General features: G+C 42.0%; 5 protein-coding genes and 1 non-coding gene across 6 annotated transcripts; 4 read left to right on the top strand and 2 right to left on the bottom strand.

Moving 5' to 3' along the window:
• The first annotated feature begins 6 nt into the window (after positions 1-6).
• On the top strand, positions 7-9,874 carry LOC108103406 (WD repeat domain phosphoinositide-interacting protein 2). Its single transcript, XM_017208864.2, has 4 exons — positions 7-314; positions 7,768-8,498; positions 8,565-9,119; positions 9,178-9,874. Exons 1-4 carry the CDS (start codon positions 277-279, stop codon positions 9,276-9,278), a joined length of 1,425 nt encoding a protein of 474 aa, XP_017064353.2. The 5' UTR covers positions 7-276; the 3' UTR covers positions 9,279-9,874.
• Positions 338-4,902, top strand: LOC108103405. Its single transcript, XM_017208863.2, has one exon. The coding sequence runs from the start codon at positions 2,456-2,458 to the stop codon at positions 4,568-4,570; it is 2,115 nt and encodes a 704-aa protein (XP_017064352.2). The 5' UTR covers positions 338-2,455; the 3' UTR covers positions 4,571-4,902.
• LOC121529882 lies at positions 5,665-5,804 on the top strand. Its single transcript, XR_005993670.1, has one exon. It is a non-coding gene; the product is annotated as a U4 spliceosomal RNA (small nuclear RNA).
• An 822-nt stretch (positions 9,875-10,696) lies between the features above and the next one.
• LOC108103404 (glutamate receptor ionotropic, kainate 2) lies at positions 10,697-15,847 on the bottom strand. Its single transcript, XM_017208861.2, has 11 exons — positions 15,682-15,847; positions 15,462-15,608; positions 15,343-15,405; positions 15,079-15,282; positions 14,814-15,025; positions 14,416-14,757; positions 13,841-14,272; positions 13,394-13,752; positions 12,905-13,335; positions 12,050-12,318; positions 10,697-11,907 (listed from the first exon to the last, which is right to left on the bottom strand). The coding sequence occupies exons 1-11, from the start codon at positions 15,755-15,757 to the stop codon at positions 11,434-11,436; spliced, it is 3,009 nt and encodes a 1,002-aa protein (XP_017064350.1). The 5' UTR covers positions 15,758-15,847; the 3' UTR covers positions 10,697-11,433.
• LOC108103407 (cilia- and flagella-associated protein 299) lies at positions 12,448-18,876 on the top strand. Its single transcript, XM_017208865.2, has 3 exons — positions 12,448-12,459; positions 17,860-18,240; positions 18,355-18,876. Exons 2-3 carry the CDS (start codon positions 17,869-17,871, stop codon positions 18,742-18,744), a joined length of 762 nt encoding a protein of 253 aa, XP_017064354.2. The 5' UTR covers positions 12,448-12,459; positions 17,860-17,868; the 3' UTR covers positions 18,745-18,876.
• LOC108103409 (cilia- and flagella-associated protein 299) lies at positions 16,717-17,811 on the bottom strand. The gene is made up of 2 exons (XM_017208866.2): positions 17,309-17,811; positions 16,717-17,219 (listed from the first exon to the last, which is right to left on the bottom strand). Exons 1-2 carry the CDS (start codon positions 17,636-17,638, stop codon positions 16,824-16,826), a joined length of 726 nt encoding a protein of 241 aa, XP_017064355.1. The 5' UTR covers positions 17,639-17,811; the 3' UTR covers positions 16,717-16,823.
• Positions 18,877-19,022: the final 146 nt, after the last annotated feature.

Raw genomic sequence — 19,022 nt, 5'->3', positions numbered from 1 at the left:
ACGATATATGTGTGTGTAGGGGGAATTTGTTGATAGATAGAACGAGAAAAACAGTCGCAGCAAAACAACAAAGACGACACAAACAAATCGAAATTAAATTGTTCGAAATCAAATCAAATCAATCCGCACTGATCATCTGTCTGCAAAGATTTCAGTTTTTTGTGTGCTCCAACGGTGGACCACAGCAATAACATACTGCGAAAAGTACGAAAATATCTAGAAGCCAGTGAAAGTGTAACGAGATAATCAGATACAATCAGCAAATCTCCAGCAGCAATGGCCACATATCAAATGAACTTCAACCAGGACTTTACGTAAGTAGCAAATCCTTGGTTCCAAGCAAGGAAGGTCACTAAAGTGCAAAAAGTGGCTAAACCACGGCTAGCAATTGAGATACAAAAATCGACAAATGAGACGGGTAAACAAGGCGAAAACAGCTGCTGTGGGGAGGTGGACGGGGTAACCGTTAGTCAAGTGTTAGTGTGTCTGTAGGTGAGCGTGGATTGGCGTCATTTGCTCGTGTGTATGTAGTTTATTAGGACATGCAAACGAGCAGTTCCAATTACAATGACATGCACTCATCTATTCGAAACGACGTTCCTAGAAACAAGTTCCTTCGGGATGGGTTAACATGCTGAATAAGGTACACTGTCTAACAAGATTTATCGCAGCATTGCGAATTCGATGGCCAGTGTACGCGGCACCAACACACGGACAGTCTTGTGTTTTATGCGCAACAGCTGATATCGCTTTACTATGTAAGTGAAGCTGCCTTTATAAATGCAGTGATCACCTGCTACGGTGGGGCAATGAGCACATACATACGTACATAGGTGATTAGGTGTTCTCTATTTTGGGAGAGCACCGTATCCAAAAGCATAGCCTATATTCTCAAGCTTAACCAGTTTCGCTCTTGTACGATTGTGTTTGTTTTATGTCAGCTGATGTCATTGGGTTAGGAAATAAACAGGAGAAAAAAAGCAAGTCTCCAAGTCTCCCGCGTTCTAAAAAGCAAAAGCCAATGAATATGACTACACAAATATGGCAAAAATGGAATTGCAGTGAACTTGGCAGCTGATCGAACCGCGTCATAGGCAAAAAGAGAACAAAGAAGATCGAATAGAGAGGAAAAAACGGAAAGCATTCGGAGAGGGCGGGGCGGAGAAATTCTAATCAGAAACAAATCAATTAGCCACCGCAGGTGAATGGACGCAAGAGGGTAAAACAAAAAACAGTTCTATATTATCATTCGGGGCACTTCCTTTGATAAGTACTCAGGGCCCAAACGTTGATCAGCCTTTCAAGGAGAATTTGGTATATACTAAATGCATTGATGATCAATTTATTATATATTGTACAACCTTTGGATGTTTTTTTAGTTTATCTGCAATACGCAAGATTTTTAATCGATCTCGTTTATTCAATAAAAAGGTAATCATAAACACGTTAGTTCACAGTATTTTATATTATTATACAAATTCGTACCTGAATAATTTACAAAAATATCACTTTTTGGGTTGAAAACATCCAATACTAATACAATACTAACCATCGAAATTACTTGATTTGAGTATATTGCCAAGTATAGTTTTAGTAGAAAACTTTTAAAATGAAAAATTTAAATAGGTCATGAACTCATGGTGACCTTGGTAAATTACGTGAGCCTTAAGTTAACCTTTATCTTTTCCAAGTTATTAGCTTACTCAGCAGGTTTATTTTAACTCTACTTTCTCGATGTGATATGAATGATTTTGTGAGAGTCACCATTGTCTTTCGGTTTGCTGTTATTTATTTGATAACCTACAGTCGTAATTTCTTAATGCAAACGACCGCAAATGCACTCCTGACTGGTGTGTAAATTTATTTTCGATGCCCCTTGTAAAAAGAAATGCAAACGTGTGCGTTTATTTTTTCTTAATCACTGCGTTTGTTTACCAACAACGCAAAAACAAAAACAACTTCAAACGACCAACAAACAAAGAGACCTCAACGCGCTATCGCATAACCTTGGGCCCCATTTTAGCGATGTTACGCCTTTGGCGGGAACTAGTTTCGGTTTCAAGAGAACAAATAGCAAAGTCAGAAAGAGACACAACAACAGCACGTGTTGCGCTCGCACATGAGACTGTTGTGAAAAGCTTATCTCTTTGAGCGTGCTTTCAAGCCAACTATAAATATGTGCCAAAAATCGAACCAATAATATGCAGAAAAACTTTGGGAAGAGTGAAAATCGGGTTTTAAATGTGGCGCTCAAAAGTACGACCCACCAAAATCCAAACAACTTAAAAGAATTTCAAACATCTGGCAGCGCTCTAAGGTACTCGAATATGGGCACACTCAATGATACGGCATCGCTGACATTGAAAAGGCGAGAATTAAACGATAATTGATTGCAGTTTGCAATTAGAGTGAGAGAGTGCATGGGTAAAAATCAATACGAGGAACAACAGCAGCGATGGAGCAGCGCGCCAACTTCCTGGCTCTGACCCTTCTGGATGCTCTGGAGGATGAGAACGAGGCGGACATCTTGTCGATGCTGGAGCGAAATAGCGTAAACGCCAGTATCGTGCCCTGCGATCGTGGACTGTCTCCCTTGCACTATGTGTGCGGCATGCGGAACGGTGACCTGGCCCAGAGGATCCTCGAGCGGTTCCTAGAGTGCCCCGATCTCGACGTGGACGCCCTGTGCGATGGCCAGACCACTGCTCTACATATAGCCAGCATTTACGGCCGGGTAGAACTGGTGAGGATGCTTCTGGAGCGCGGCGCTCGCGCTGATCTGGCCGACGAGGAGAACAAGCTGCCGGTGCACTACGCCATCGAGGAATGCCACTTCGAGGTCCTGCAGCTTCTACGGGATCACATCTTTCGGGAGCGGCAGCGCCAGAAAAAACAAAAGCAGCGAGTTCAGGTTGTCGACGCTCTAACTCCGAATCAGCAGAGGTACAACCATGATGTTACTTCCCCCTACTATATCAATATCACCCACAGGCGGCATAAGCCGCAGCCAAAGTTTCCGGATCTGCCGCAATTCCAAAGCGCCGATATTCCCCCTTTGCCAGAAGAGGAGTCTGTGAATCTGTTCGCCTTGACTGAAGCCCATCTCACGCAGCTCATCCAGAGCCAAAAGGAAAATCAATCGGAGGATGCCAATCAGCCAAAGCGGCGCACGCTAATCGAAAGCTGGCGCGAGAAGGTGGAACGCTCTCGCGCCCGTCAGTCCCTACTTCATCAGTACGATGAGCATGTAGAGTCGTTGGTAGATGAGGCACTCGGTCAGGAAGACTTCAGCTACGAGCAGCACCTACAACATCAGTTGAGAGCCGAGGACAATAAGAATGATCAGGCAGGGGATGTGCCCTGCACTGGCCGCCAAGTATTCGAGTTGCTGGTGGAGCAGGTCTCCCAAGCGGTAGTCGTTGAGCCGGAACCAGAGCACAGTTTCTTCACAGCACAGGGTGAGGAAGAAAGCGCGTCGGAAAATTCTCCGCGCCGGGATGAGTACTTCCTTCAGATCAAAGAGGCCTATGTTCACACTGACGACGAGAACGGCTTAGTTTTTTATGAGGCTAAGTTCCTACAAAACAGCGAGGGGAGGGAGCCCGCGGAAGCTCCTCCCAAAGAAAGGAAGCCCGATCTGGACAGCACAGTGAGCACAAATCATACGCTCCCACTTGATTATGAAACTGATGCCCTGCGCCGGGAGCTTACCCAAATGGGTGCTCCAGTGGGTCCCATTACAAAGACAACTAAGCGGCTGTACATAAAGCAGCTAATAAAGTACAAGCGAAATACAGAGGCTTTGCAGGCTGCCCAGAAGCACGCCCAAGAGGCTCAGATCCGGTACTCCGTGGAGCTGCATCGTACTCTCCGGTCGCCTGATGATTTTGCCAGGATCAGCCAGTATTTGCCCCACGAGGCATCGTCGGCCGCACATTTTGCTAAATGTGGTGTTCACAAAAAAAACCTGCGTGAAGGCCATCTTAAACAGAGCTTCCTCTACATGTTGATCGATCCCCGCATCTCACGAAACCTTCCCGGGGAGAGCGCTTTCCTCGAAAAGTTTGAGGTGTGGCAGCGTTTTCTTGACTCCATTTTTTACGTGGGCAAGGGCAAGTCCTCACGCCCTTACGCCCATCTCTACGATGCCATGCGCCAGCATACACGGCTTCATCAGAAGCGGGAGAAGGAAAAGCCACACAGGGAACGCGGTGGAGGATTTCGAACACTACAGCCAGATGTTTTCCGCTCCCCTCCACCAGCAGAAGGCAAGATGGGAAGCCGGAAACTGGAGCGCATCTTGGACATTTGGCAACATGGCAGCGGAGTCGTATGTCTGCACGTATTTCACAATATCTTGCCTATAGATGCGTACACCCGTGAGGCTTCCATTATAGATGCCTTCGGTCTAACACACCTGACCAACCTGAAGCGTGGAGATTACTACGGCCCCGCCCAATCATGGACGATGAAACAGAAGAAGCAGCTGGGCATAGCACTGCTTCTCAAGGCCATGCACATTTATCTGGCGGAGGGAGAGTCACAGCTGTCGCCTAGCGACCTTCTCTGAAAAAGTAACTAAATGGGAATCGAACAGGATGGAATACAACCTCGCAATTAGCACCAAGTACAAAGTGCAGCGGCGCAATTTATATATGTTCAAAGCTTGATCTCAAGATTGTTTATAGTTAAAAATTGGAATAGGGATAGAGAGATAGGATAAAAAAGCAAAATTGGTTATAAAATAATTGTTCGGTTCAAATCGAAGCATGAAAATATTACGGTACCATTTTAAAAGTTTACGGGACAAGCTCCTTGAATCTTTTGAATCGCTTTTCGGAGGGTAGTCTTAAGAATTCAGCATGCAGATTCGTTTCAAGTAATAAATGTTTACCATTCGAACTGCTGATTGTATGTACATATATTGGGCATGCATGTCTCGTAATCTGAAAATTGGTTATAAACCTTTAAGCCACTTTCTCGGCAGTGCCGTCTGTATAATATGCTTTAGTGCATGGCTTTATCATCAGATGGCTAGAAATAATAATATATTTATTTCCGATTTATTTATTAGTCGAGAGAACTCGAGAATTTTCTAAAAGTTGATAAGTGACTTACGCACTGAAATAAGTGTAAATTTTCCAATCAAATATTCTGAAAATTCTCTTTGCTTCATCTTCATATCTTAAGCCTATAAGGCAATCATTTTTATTTTCTCGTTTCGAAAGTTATAAAACCGTTCGTATGTACTTGGTAGTGAGAGCTCATCAAGTGGTTGGTTGCATTCCGTTCTATGTTGCCTAATTAAAAAAGTATAATAAACATACATATGTAAATGTACATACATATGTATGTAATATCCAAAAAAGGGAACGTATATCGCCCATTTTGCTTGCCTAATGTCTACTGTTGTCCGATGCTCTTGTCAATTAGGAAACGAGGAAACCACCCTCGAAAATCATCCCCGAACATCAATGCATCAGCTAGCACTTCAGCACAGCTGGAATCATAACACAAGCACGACGGGAGCCTAAAAGCATGCTGCACGTTTTGACCGGCTGCAAATTCGTTGCTTGTGATGTTTTGCGTGCGTGTGCGCATATAATTCCCAACTGTTTCTAACAGCGCCGGAATGGAGTAGAGGTCGGCCGGCAGTGGAAGGTTATCTTTGCGCAGTGGCAATACCGTAACCGATGAAGTTCTACTGAGGTGCGGTTATTGCTAGTTGAAAACTTTAACCAATACCCCGCCATGGGGACGTGAAATACCGTCCACTACGGCAATTTTTGGAAGCCCGAGAGGGCTAATTGAATAATAAATTATGCATTGTAGAAACATAAGTAGGCTAACACTTTAGAGGTGGAAAAACATCGATGTTCACGGACATTTTGGCGAAAACATCGATGTTCTAAATAGAAAAAGTGTGGAGTTATTTTAAAATATTTGAACTTTATTTTAATGTGTAATGTTTAAAAATTAAAAGTCAAATTTTTAACAAAAAAATCCAATTTATTAATTACTTATTAAATAAAAACGAAAAGAAAAGCAAATTAAAATAAAACTGTTCATGATATTCATGTTCCACTTCTTTGGTATATTGTCCTATTCTTAGTTTGTAAATAAAAACAAAAAAAAAAACAAATTTTATATCAATGTTTCTTCAATATATACATGGTCCAAAGAAACTAATAGTTCTTTTGGATATTGTGATATCCCTACTATACTTACTATCCCGAACTGTACTATACATATATGTATATTTGTTTTTGTTTAAAAAGAGGAGCTTATCGACATCGGTCGATGATAGCCGTGTACGACGTTCATTTATAAGTTGTCCAGTTTTACTGAAAACTCTTTCAGATTCGAACGAAGATGCCGGATCGCAGAAGTATTATTAAGCTAACTTTTTAAAAGCGTCGCCATTTAATTAAGTGATATACAGTGGATCCAAGCTTATTTCGTGCAAGAAAAAATCGAATTTTTAATTTGATACTGCTACTAAACCAGCAGAGATATCAAAAAAATTTAATCGCAGTAATGTTAAGAATGTCGCATATTATCAAAATAATAACAAAAGTTTCACTAATTTAAAAAACAAAAGAATTTTCATACAAAAACTAAAAAAAGGCAACCCGACAAAGCTATTTCGTGCAGGCACTTAACGGTTAATAACTCTAAACTAGGTCTTTTAAATCCATTTTTTCTTAATACTAGTAAAAATATATTAACAAAAGCATATTTATAAGTTAGGCGGGTGCACCCAAAATACGGATTAACGAGGATTCAAACTATGGCGCCACAATATTAGTCAATAGTTATTGAGCAAAGCGTATTAGTCCTTAAACATTTAAGGATGGGAAACCCAGGAGTGGTTGCCTCAAGCCCTAGTACAAACCCATACATAACCCAAACGCTTTTTGCGAAAATCGGGTGGCAGAAAGGGGCGGTAATGCACCGAACAAAATTTTTAATGACCAGGAGGAGAGACGTATTGTCCCAAAAGTGAAGGAAAAGCACAAGGTATCGGGTTCTAAAATAGTAGCGGAGATTGAGAACGAAATGGGCAAAAAATGTTGCCCAGGTACAGTTCGGAACATTTTACAGAACCATAACTTTAATGGTCGAGTTCTAGAAAAAAGCCCTTTATAAGTGCAAAAATAAGTTGGCGCGCGTCAAATTCGCCAGTCCGATTTTGGTCAGGAATGACGTTATAATTGTGCACGAATCTAAATGTAATATATTTGGGTCCCATGGAAGGAAATTTGTTTGGCGGAGTCCCAATACAGAGCTACATTCAAAAAACAAAAAAGCAGCGGCTAAGCACGGTGGTGGTCATGCTATAGTTTGGGCATGTATGACTGTGTCCGCCGTCGGAAATTTGGTTTTTATTAACGGAATCATGGATGCCAATAAATATTTAACCATTTTGAAAGAAAATTTGGTGCAAAGCTTGGGGTATGTATGTACTTACAATCTTCCTCAAAGTGCCTTAGAAATGGAAAAACATCGATATCCGGTAAATATCGATGTTGCCGATGTTTCGAAACTTCTTACTTGGTTTTATAACTGCCTATTTTTATGAAAACTTAAATGTCCTGATTATTAGCCCTTGTTAAAATGTATTTTAAACTCATTTGCTTTTAATTTAGCAACGGTTTTAAAGATTTAAATACTTCAAATTTGTTTAAAATAGATTTTCGAAGATTGAAAAATCGAAAAGGGCTCACAAGTAAATTAACCTTATGTGCGTTTTATGCTTCCCGGCAGGTCCCTGTCCGTACTAAGTCCCACGGGACTTCGGCTGTACTCGATAGCCAGCCAGGACAAGGTGGAGGAGATATTCGCGAAGGACAACACGGAGCAGATCCGCATCGTGGAGCGACTGTTCAACAGCTCGCTGGTAGTGCTGGTCACCGCCCAGAAGCCGAACTGCCTCAAGATGCTGCACTTCAAGAAGAAACAGGACATTTGCAACTGCTTCTACCCGTCGGAGATACTGTGCGTCCGCATGAACCGGCAGCGGCTGATTGTCTGCCTGGCAGAGAGCATACACATCCACGACATCCGAGACATGAAGATCCTGCACTCCATCGAGAACATCGCACCCAACGAGCAGGGTTTGTGTGCGCTCTCCCTTAACTCTCACCTGGCCTTTCCCGTCTGCCAAACCAGTGGCGAGCTGCGCATCTTCAATGCCAGCAAGTTGCGCACGGGCATGACCATCAAGGCCCATGCCACGCCACTCTCGGCGCTGGCCTTCTCACCCAGCGGCGCCCTGCTGGCCACAGCCTCTGAACGAGGCACCGTCATCCGAGTCTTTTGCGTAAAAAATGGCCAGCGGGTGCAGGAGTTTCGAAGAGGTGTCAGCTGCGTCCGCATCGCCTCCTTGGTCTTCTCTTCCAGCGGGGACTTTCTCTGCGCGTCCTCGAACACGGAGACCGTCCACGTCTTCAAGATAGACCCGCGGGCGGTGGAGACCGTAGAATTGAAAGCGATTGGTGAGTTGGCTTCCCAAATGGGTGACACGAATAGAATAATTAAGACTCTTATTATTTATATTTTAGCGGACGTGGCTGCCAGGTCGGAAAGTTCTGCCAAAGAATCAATAACATTCACTGCAGCTGAGGATGTCAGTAAAACTGCCACGCCTGTCGCTAGCTGGGGCGGAATGTTCTCGAAGGCAGTGTCCTCGTTGCTGTTGCCCACACAAGTCAGTGAAGTACTGGCCCAGGACAGGTCCTTCGCCACGGTGCAGCTGGACCAGGGGGGCTTGAAGCACATCTGCGCATTGACTCGCGTCCAGAAAGAGCTTCGTCTGCTGATTGCATGCGAGGACGGCTTTCTATACGTCTACGAGTTCCTTGCGGATCGGGGCGGAGCCTGCAAGCTGTTGTCAGTTCACGATCTGCGCGGAGCTCTGGAAGATGTTATCGAGCTACATCTGAGCGAAAGCGTGCTGAGGTCGCAGACCAAGTCGTCAAACCCAACGATTATGACGCAGCCCTCGCTTACGATGCTGAAGAGCTGCGCGGCCAGTGTGCTCATCGAGAACCCCGATCCGATGCAAGACAACAGCTATGCGAGTATTTTGAAAGGTGACCAGGCGGATGCCATGTCAGGTTAGTAAGTTCAAATAGTCATTTTCGCACACTCTTTTCAACGATATCCTATCTTTAGATTCCGCCAAGTTTCGCAAGCTCTGCGATGCCATCGACACGCCAACAAAACTGTACGACGAGCGACAATTTCCACCCGTGGCAATAGCCGCCAAGGATTGACCGCGCCGCCGATGCCACACGGATATGGTAGTACTAGATAAACAGCCGACAATTTAGCTCTTTTAGAGAATTTCCCAAGAGCAATACCTTAGAAAAATCACCTCAATCAAAAGCGCTAAGTTCCAGCTGGAAGCAAAAATACTCTTCAAAAAAAGTATTTTTATTTTATGTAATGTAAAGCTTGTTTTTCCCGTCTAATTCTGTACATATGAAGGTATCTAAAACAATAGCTCTTTAGAGAATACGGATGTTTTCCTTCTGATTATGTATATTTGTCTTAAGGCCTAGCAAGATTATTTTATCTTAATCATTCGAACTCTCTCTTTTTGTAATATATTAACTAAGGTATATGTATAGTTAAAGATAAAAACTAGGGATAGAAACTCAAAAAAAAGAAAAAAACAAAGAGCGGTATCGAGGAAGTTAAGCAACAAATTATGTACCTTAAAGTGGAGAGAAATAACAAATGTATTCAACTAGCTTTGCGAAATAGTTTTACCATATTAACTGAAGAGAAACAGGTGTAATATTTCTAAGAAAATTCTAAAGTATTCGCATAAAATATGTTAAATAAATATGATTTTGATAGAACAGCAGAATTATTAGAGCAATTTCTAACCCAAAACCTTACGAGAGTATCTAGCAATATGTTCGAATTATGTATGTAAACCTAGAGTATAAAATAATAAAAAACGACAAAAAAAATTAAAAATATTAAAATCAAATAAAAAATTAAAAGCTCAAAAGCCTTCAAATTTGTTGTTATCAGTAATTTACTTTTATTGTTATTATTCACTTATACTTTATTGTAATTTACTTTTATTGTTATTATTCAGAAACTATTTAATTGTCTTTGGAAACAGCAAAGCAAAGTTTTTAAGGAGTTAAGAAAGTGACAATTTCAACATTCTAAGTGTCATTTCAATTTTAGATCTACTCTAATCAAAACCGAATAAAATATCAAAAATAAACACCCAAGAAGATAAGAACGAATTTAGTATAAGTCCATCTGTAGAATCTGCATACTTAATCCCAACTTCCCTTCTCTTATACTTCTTAAAATCTCCGCGTTTGATTCTGCCCAGATCCACCTCTTACATACTTTTCAAGGTTTATACCCGTGACTCGTAGTCGTTACTTCTGTCCGTATGAACGCTTAGATCTCAGGAACTATAAGAGATACAAAGTTCTTGAGGTCCCTAAGCAGGGAAAGTTTATTTCAGCATCCTGCCACGCCTGAATGTCTTCGTTTGATCTTGTATAACACTTTTTTGACATGATTTATTGATTAGCCAAAGATTCTTCAAATCAGAACATTATATTATTTCGCTTTTTATTTAAATTTATGTTATGAGACTCCACATGGACAGTGACATCACCATCAGTTACTCAACACGCTCATTTAAAAAAAGGTGGCGTTTTGTCCCATTTCACTAGCAAAATGAATATTTATATTTATATAAACCGAAAATTGCGTAGCAGTTCCTTAATGAAACCCAAACTCAGAACTAAAGCTCTTGTTTTATTTTACAGCATCAAATTCGACCCACCTTAATATACTTACCGGTAAGTAACTGAAAAACCTTAAGAAAAAGGATAAAATAACTTAAACACACCTTTAAAGAATACGCCGATATAATTAAAATCTGAATTTGGCGCAATGCCGTTGGGTGATCGAAAATTAGTTTAAATGGGACTTACTCATGATCATCTAAATACGGATAAGCCATACGAATGCAGCATATACTCATATATATGCAGTATATACATATATATACTATATCATAGTATACCTGTTCATTAAATGCATTAATCTCGAAATTTAAGTAATAAATTTCATACATATTGTAAGAAGGTTGCTTTATTTGTATTCTTTGCCTAATAATAATGGAACAAAACTGGTGGTAGGATACTAGCAATTACGATGTATAGAATCTTCAAAGGCTTACTACTGACAGAATCGTTTCTATGCTTTTCATAAAAAAAACTTTATTATACTGATATAAAGTTAAACTTTAAAACTTTATTATACTGATTTTGATAAAGAAATTGTTCGCAAAAATGTATATGTTATTTAAAATAGTATGTTAATTAATATTTTAGGTTAAGAGGTTGGTAAGATGTTGTCCATTATTCGATTATTAGTCAATCGTCATTATTCAAGAGGTGATGGATCTCTATCATGCTCCTGATCGGGTTGATGGTGGTGGTGATGATGGCGATGATGGTGGTGATGATGATGATGTCGATGAGGCTGATGCTCTAGTTCTTCCTCCGGGATCAGTTCGGGTTCGCCTTCAGATGTTGGCAATTCATCGATTTGTGTCGACTTGTCCAATTTCCAGCCTATCTCGGGGGGCGGTGTGGTTGTCTTCTGTGATTTTAGTGAGAACATGGAACCGATTTTCTTCAGCTTGTTGTGGACCGATGCCTCTATGTCATGATCCCCTGAGCTCTTGAGGCTTTTCATAGAAAGGCCCTGTGACTTCAATGAATGCTTGGAGCGACTGGTCGAGGAGCTAGACGAAGATGAGCCTTCAGAGCCAGAGCTTGTGTGTACTGGTTTAGTAGTGATCCAAATTCTAGCTGCGAACAACGCCTCTGACCTTAAGGCATCTTTTAGCGAGATCTATGACGAGGAGAAATCGTTATTATTTAAAAGTAATACACTATAAGTCTGGATCACATATTGGTTGATGTTATTTTAATCACTTATAATATATTTCTTAATATGTCTCACTAAAGTAAGCATTTTCACAAGCATTAATTACCTTCTCTTCAATAGCCACAGATTTGACGTTCCAGAGAAACTCTGTACATCCGAGCACCATGGCTGCAAATAAACCAAGACCAAGAACCAGGAAGACACCGCCCACGTTCTCCAACCCTAGTTCGGGTGTATCTCCCCCATCTTCGTCGCTTTTCTCGCAGTTGCCCCCGCCGTGCATCTCCTTCCACCACTTTCGTTTTAGTTCAGCCAGCTGCCCGAGCTCGCCGAGCTTTAGCACTGCCCCGCTGATCTGTTTGCGATATGGCGAATCTGGAAGGATAGGCAAAGAAAAAACGCTATAGTCGAGTGCCGCGACTATAAGATACTCGTTACTGTTTTACACATTATATACATTTTAAAATTTTAATTTTGCAAGTGGAAATGGATAAAGCGCCACCTATTGTCAAAAAAGTATGCCTACTAACTGATGGTGAAGTCACTTTCCATGGGTGGCCTACATTTCCTTATAAATAGCGTAATAATAATCAGATTTGATAATTTTTTGGTAAATCGATAGATATTGATAAAAATATATTATACAAGGTTTTCCGTGATTTGTGGGCGTTATTGTGCCTGCTTAATCTCAACTCTATAGTTCTAGTTTTAGTTAGAGATCTCAGCTTTCATACGAATAGACGGACAGACGGACGGACGGACAGACGGAGAATATATATATTCTTTATAGGGTTGGAAACGCTTCCTTCTACCTGTTGCATACTTTTCAACGGAAAACGAACTCCACAAGTTTAATATCTAGGTATTAATCTAGAAGAAGTTAGTTAGAAGATGATGTAAGACTCATTTCCAAGACTCAGAGTGCTCTCTGTGATAAACCTTGAAGGCAAACAACACTCACTGAAGGGCATGGCGATGCCATAGCTCTTGTAGTCTAGCCAACCGCCAATCTGCACCAGATCGCACTTTCGCTCCACATTGTACTCCAAAGTGGTGGACTCCATCAGAAAGGCATATAGATTCTTGCCTTTCTGTACCCTCTCGACGCCCTCGTCGTTAGTTTTTGTGAAAACTGAGGGACTTGCGCTTTCCATGGCCGTCCACATCTTTTGGTATGTGCTGAAGTTGGAGTCCCGGAAAAAGCCCATCGTGGAACCACCGGCCATGGCTCCGTATTTAATCTTGTTCTGGGCAGCTAGGTCTTCTGCGCTGTTAATGGAGTTTCCTTGGCGGGAATTGGTTAGGAAGGCAGCCAAGTTGGCAGTGTAGGAATTCAGCATCATCAGAGCGAAGAACCACCACATTCCAGTCACCAACCTAGTAGAGGCGGCCCTGCAAAATGATGATCTATAAACCGAAGAACTCGGTGGTTTTGCAAAGGTTATCTTACTTGGGCAGAATATCACAGCCCTGCCCCATTAATGAGCCGATCGAAAGCCAGGTGGTGTTCATAATCGACCATATGTTCTCCACCTCTTCAGGCTCCTTGCAGGGATGAGGGTTTTCCCAGTCGTCGGGTGCCATACGAGCCAGTGCGAATAGCAGCAGGGAAATGAAGAGATATGCGGATCCCATGTAGATCCACACATCCAAAGAGAACGGGGACAAGAATGAGAACAGATCAGTGGGTGGAGTAGGGGGCTTTGAAAACAGTATACTGATTCCCAGAGTCATGAAAGGCGGCGTAAAGTCAACGGCCTGGCGTCGGGAAGACGTCATTGTCAAATCGCAGATTCCCAGATCGGCGTTCTAAGGGCAAGAGATAGAAAACTCTTCTCAAATAAAGAAATTTCAAAATCCCAAAAAATACGAAATACTATGGAACAGAAAAACGTACCCCGTCGATCAGTTGTCTGACAATACCATCCCAAGTCTGGGTGACCTTGTTGAGAGCTCCGTACTTGCCATCGGGTGACATTCGAAATTCATACTTAAAATTGAGCATTTTGGCAATTTCGTTGATTAAGTCTATGGAGTAGCCCTCGTAGCGGGCGTTCCCCGTAAGGATTTCCCCTTCCTCCGGCTCACGCAGTGTTAGAAATGGGGCTCCCAGGCGAGAGGACACAATAAATGTTTTGTTGGACAGCTTTTGACCCACTCTCTTCTCGCTCTCTTCGTCGTCATTAAGGACATCTAATCCGTTAACCGGATCCCAAGTGGCCAAATCCAAAAAGCCACCAGCATTTAGTTCCATAAACCGCAGGGTGAAGAAGCTTCTTTGTCCATTCTCATTGAAGTCAATTCGGCCCGTGGACGTCTCCTCGGAACGCTATGAAACGCAAAGGATCAAAAATACAATAAGTTCTCTAGTTTCATAAACATTAAAAGAAGTTACATTCAAAGCTGTAGAGTGCACGTCGACCAGCATTACAACCTTTTGGGCTATGATACCCATATTTCTATGCGACTTACCGCTTTCATGAACTCAATAATTCGTTTGCCGAAAGGCCATGGTTTCTTTCGTCTGCACTCGAGCTCGGGCGCAGAAAGCTCTTCGAAAATTCCGAGCTCCGTCAGTCCCTTGGAAAAGAGCCAAACGGCATCGTTGAGCAGTATCATCTGGGTCTTTACGCGGTCTGATTCAACTTTAAAGTAGCGTCCCTCGCGCTTCTCGCGCTCCTCCCAGTCATGCACCACGTTCTTTATATGGAAATCGGTTGGATCAATTATTCGGACCGTAGTTATGTTGGCCTCGACACCAGAGAGGTCGCCAAACTCGATGGAATGGGTGTCAAGTTGGGGTATGAAAACGCTCTGAAATTAATGGGATATGAACAAAAGTATTTCTTTCACGGCCTTCGAAGATGAACCTGATATTCGCCCAACATCTTAAGCTCATTTGCTTGTTGCAATATTTTTAACAGGTTATCTGGGGAGCAGTGCAGGATGAGGCAGTTATCGGTGGAGAGCTTAATCTCCTTTAAGAAAGGTCTGTGGTCGTCATCTGATCCCAGCTGTTTCACTGTTGTTGGATTACTGCTGGGCTCACCAAATTGTAAGATATCCTGAAGTTGCTGAAGCTCTGCGTTACTATAAAAACTAGAATCTTTAACTCAATCTCAATTTATGATTTACCTTTATCGGACTCATAGACCACTGTAAAACTACGCCAGCCAAAGCTTTGCACAATTTCCGCTAGTCCCTGGGACAACAAGAGGTTATCTGGATGCACATTCAGGGTCATTGTGGAGTGCTCTCGGTCTGGTATTGACTCATTGGGGATCCAGTCGTACACTATGTGCGGTATATCTAGTGTATCACATATGGAGGCAATTATATCTGCAATAGGCATGTAACATAATACATTTTCTGCAACCTGTTAAATCCTTTAATACTCGCCAGAACTGCTGCCTGTGCTGGGCCCGAAAATGGCAATTACTCCTTGAGAGATCAAGTTGCAAACTAAACTAAATTTGATCAAATTCATTAAGATTTGTCCGGAGCACATTAGGTCTTACCCATTTTCTCCATGATAAAACTATCATCCGTGTTGGCGTACATCACAATTGGGACGAGTTCTATGTTTCGCTCCAATATGTTAGCACGGTCCACCGCTGTTCGGAATGCAATTTCCGATTCATCTTTGTCTGATGTAAAGATGCTGCCTAGAGAAAATGCGCCAGTGGTACACAAACGAATGGCAGCAGGCGAGACTGTGACCTAATTTCAAGCACTTACCCACCATAAACTGAGTTCTATCTGCGGCTACTGGCAAGAGGATCAGTAGGATAAGAGTGAGGTTTACCGAATACATTGTGCATAATATAACTTGAATAGTTCCTTCAAACGAAGCTGCTTAAGCTGGTTGGACTTTCTGATGATGTAAAACTGCCGAACACGTAATTTTCGCCCACTGAGCTATTCGGAGGTCCGCAGTGCAATGAGCAATGGGCGACACACGAAATCAGAACGGCATCAGATCTATGCTAAATTTAAAGGCTCCCGAGCGAAAATAATCTCGAGAGAGGGCTCTGATGCAGTTTGTTTTGCTTTGCTTATTCTAAACAAAATTAATTATTCTGAGAGCAATTGGGGACAAAGTTGTATTTCCTCTTGGAATAGTGCCAAAAGTGTTGTGTTTCGCTGCGATTCATAGGATGGTTTTAATGAATATTCTCATGTTAAGGGTCAACAGACCTTTATTCCCCTTTAATAAGTTGTTTGCCAATGACATGCTTGCATGCTTTCTCTTTTGTTGAAATTATGCAAAAAGGTAAAAAAACTGATAATTCGAAACTTTTTACATCCATTATCTTTGTATGTATATTACAAGTACAGATTTTTGAGATTTATTTTTCATTCATAAAATGTTTCCTTTCCTTCTCTTTCTCTTACATTTTCAATTTTTCAATTATTCGATAACAAAATTGTTTTTGTCTTGAAAAAACTCTTTCGCTACGAAGATCACATCTACTACTAGCAGATTTTCATCTGCTTAACAAGGGTTAAAACTTGGTTCAAACGTCGGAATGAAATGCAAAATGCTTCTACTTTACATAAAACTTTCACTTGAATGCTATTTTCTTTTTCAGTAAAAAAAGCGTGGTATAGCTCCTTAAATGCATGAATTTACAAAACAATCCCTGTTCCTTCGTCGCCGTTGCTTCTTACGGAAAAAGTCGTCAAGTAATCCTGATAAAGAATATATCAACTTTATTTTTTTAAGAATAATAAAATACTTGTGAGAATAATTTAAAGCAACACGAAAGTTCCTATGGAAAAGTTTTTATTTGTTAATGTTACTGTTGCATTGGCATAATTTAGCGGCAATCATTACGGAAAGGAACCTCGTACATTTCAATATTCATCTCACATAGATGCTATACCTTCTTGCGCACAAAGTGATCGTAGAAGACAACATACCCGTACTTGGGGGAGTAGACCATCGAGCGCTTCGCATTTCTGGAATAAATGTTAAACTGTCCGCCCACCGAGATCATTTTGTGATCGCCCCGGTGCATGAAAATCAGTCCGAAGTGGTGATCGTGCATCACCTGGTAGTTGTCGCTGTTGGTGTACTTGACAATGTTGTAGCGAGGGTTCGAGTAGCTCAGATGGTGGGGCATGGGCTTTAGTCGCGATCGTCCTGTAAAGACTCCCCGCCAGTCAGTGTGATCCAAGGCCTCGCGGTAGCAGTTGCGCCAGCTCATGTCCAGGTCAATGTAACCGGAGATCTCTGAGCCGTCGACGTTGATGTATGAGGTGAACACGATTGACTGGAAGAAATGTAATGGAATGTTTTTATGTTATCAATGTTTTAATTCAACAACTGTTTTCTTCTGCGTCTATTTTTGGGGGCACTCACCGAAAGAATCTTGTTTAAGTTGAGCAGCTCCCGGGACTTAAACTCCAGAAGCACTGGGTCGAAGTTTGTTGGGGACATATGGTCGCTAAACAAGCCTACATGGGCAATCTTTGGCCGGATGGCCTCCAGGGCTATGTCAACCCTTTTTTCATATTCATCTGAAGTATAGGGAATCTTTGTGGTGCGGTAGCCCAGTTGGACGATGGTCTTGATCGTGTTCTGGTTGCTCAGATACCTGTAGTCCTTAACGGTGGCAAATGAGGTGATGTAATCATTGTAGTTGTCGAATTCCAAAACGCTGAAGTCCACATTCTTGCCCTGTGTGCCCATCCTTGGTGCGGGTGGGCGTCAGCCAAGAGCCTTACTCTTTGTTTGGGTCTCAGGGATTTAATTTCTAGTGTGTAGTTTTTCTAAGAAAGTGTTTTTGGTCCGAGTTTTCTTTTGTCTTTATTGACATTTTGCTTAGCTGTCAGTTATTGTTTGAACTTTACACGTTACTCTAGAAAATGTTAATACTTAGGTCTGTAAGTTGCAATAATTTATATTACTAGCGCAGCAAAATGGAAGAACAGGGCCTGCACTTTAGCGACTTGCAGGGGAAAGCCGCAGGTTCCAAAATTCTTCGAACTGGAAAGCAAGTGGTAAAGATAACTGTGCCGGAGGGAAAGCAGAGCACCGCTTACGACAACTATCTAAATTCGTTTATCAAACTGGAGGACAGGCGGTATCTCCCGAACGATACTGTGATACACCAACTAGTTCCCTTGAGGACCAAAGTGGGGACCGTTGTGATGACTCCCGACCAGTTTAACGAAGTGCACTTTTCTCCCCTAGGAACGTTCTTCTATTTCAGCGAGCACAATGTCGCTAACGACCCGTTGACCACGGCTCTAGCAGAGCGCGAAAAGCTAAACGCTACTAAAACACTCTCGGTAAGATCCCTAATGTAACCGCCCTATATAGTATTTAAATAAAGACACCTCTTGAGGAAGAAACAAGTTAGGGCGATCTTGAATACCGCCTAAAAGTTTGACCTTTTCTTTTAGACCATCATTTTTGTAAGCACCCGTGACTCAAAAGGGTTCAGTGTGTCTGGCTATATCGACTTGGAACAGAGCTTACGCAGCTTTAAGACCGCTGGGGTCAAGTCTCATCCTTGGGCGGATATTTTCGCAGGTCGTCGGCGCCTGGAACCAAACAATCAGGATCTGAGCTTCATCACCTGGGGCAATGGCAGGGTATTTTACAACGAATCAGATAACTACAAGGTTATCCCGGACGCTGTCAAAGGCCTGTGCTTCTTGTACAAGGGCGATGGCTCTTTGCTCATGATAGAAAAATTTATAACCGACGAGCATCCGTTGTGCACTTTTATAGAGTCGCCCAAGCACGGATCGGTTGTCATATACGATCATCGCATTCGACGGAAAATGTGATTGATATATTGGGTACTCAAAGTGGATATTTGTTGGCCGAGATTTTTTGTTAATCTGGAAACATAAAAGGCTTCTTCATTGGGATTTAAATTTATGTTGCCGCCAATAATAAAAGATCATTCGGCCGTTTCAAATTCTACTTTTGTCGAGCACAGCCCAAATGCACTTCCACTAAATATGTTTCTCAGAAATCAAAACAATATCACGATCGTCATAGTAGTCGGCAACGAATCGCGAGGAACAACAACTCAGTGGAGGAAGTGGCGAATGGCCGGGCA

The sequence above is a fragment of the Drosophila eugracilis genome, unplaced genomic scaffold, assembly GCF_018153835.1.
Source record: "Drosophila eugracilis isolate 14026-0451.02 unplaced genomic scaffold, ASM1815383v1 contig_2065, whole genome shotgun sequence".
NCBI classification, from domain to species: domain Eukaryota; kingdom Metazoa; phylum Arthropoda; class Insecta; order Diptera; family Drosophilidae; genus Drosophila; species Drosophila eugracilis.
Note: the sequence above shows the minus strand (reverse complement) of the source record. Positions and strands in the feature narration are given on the sequence as shown.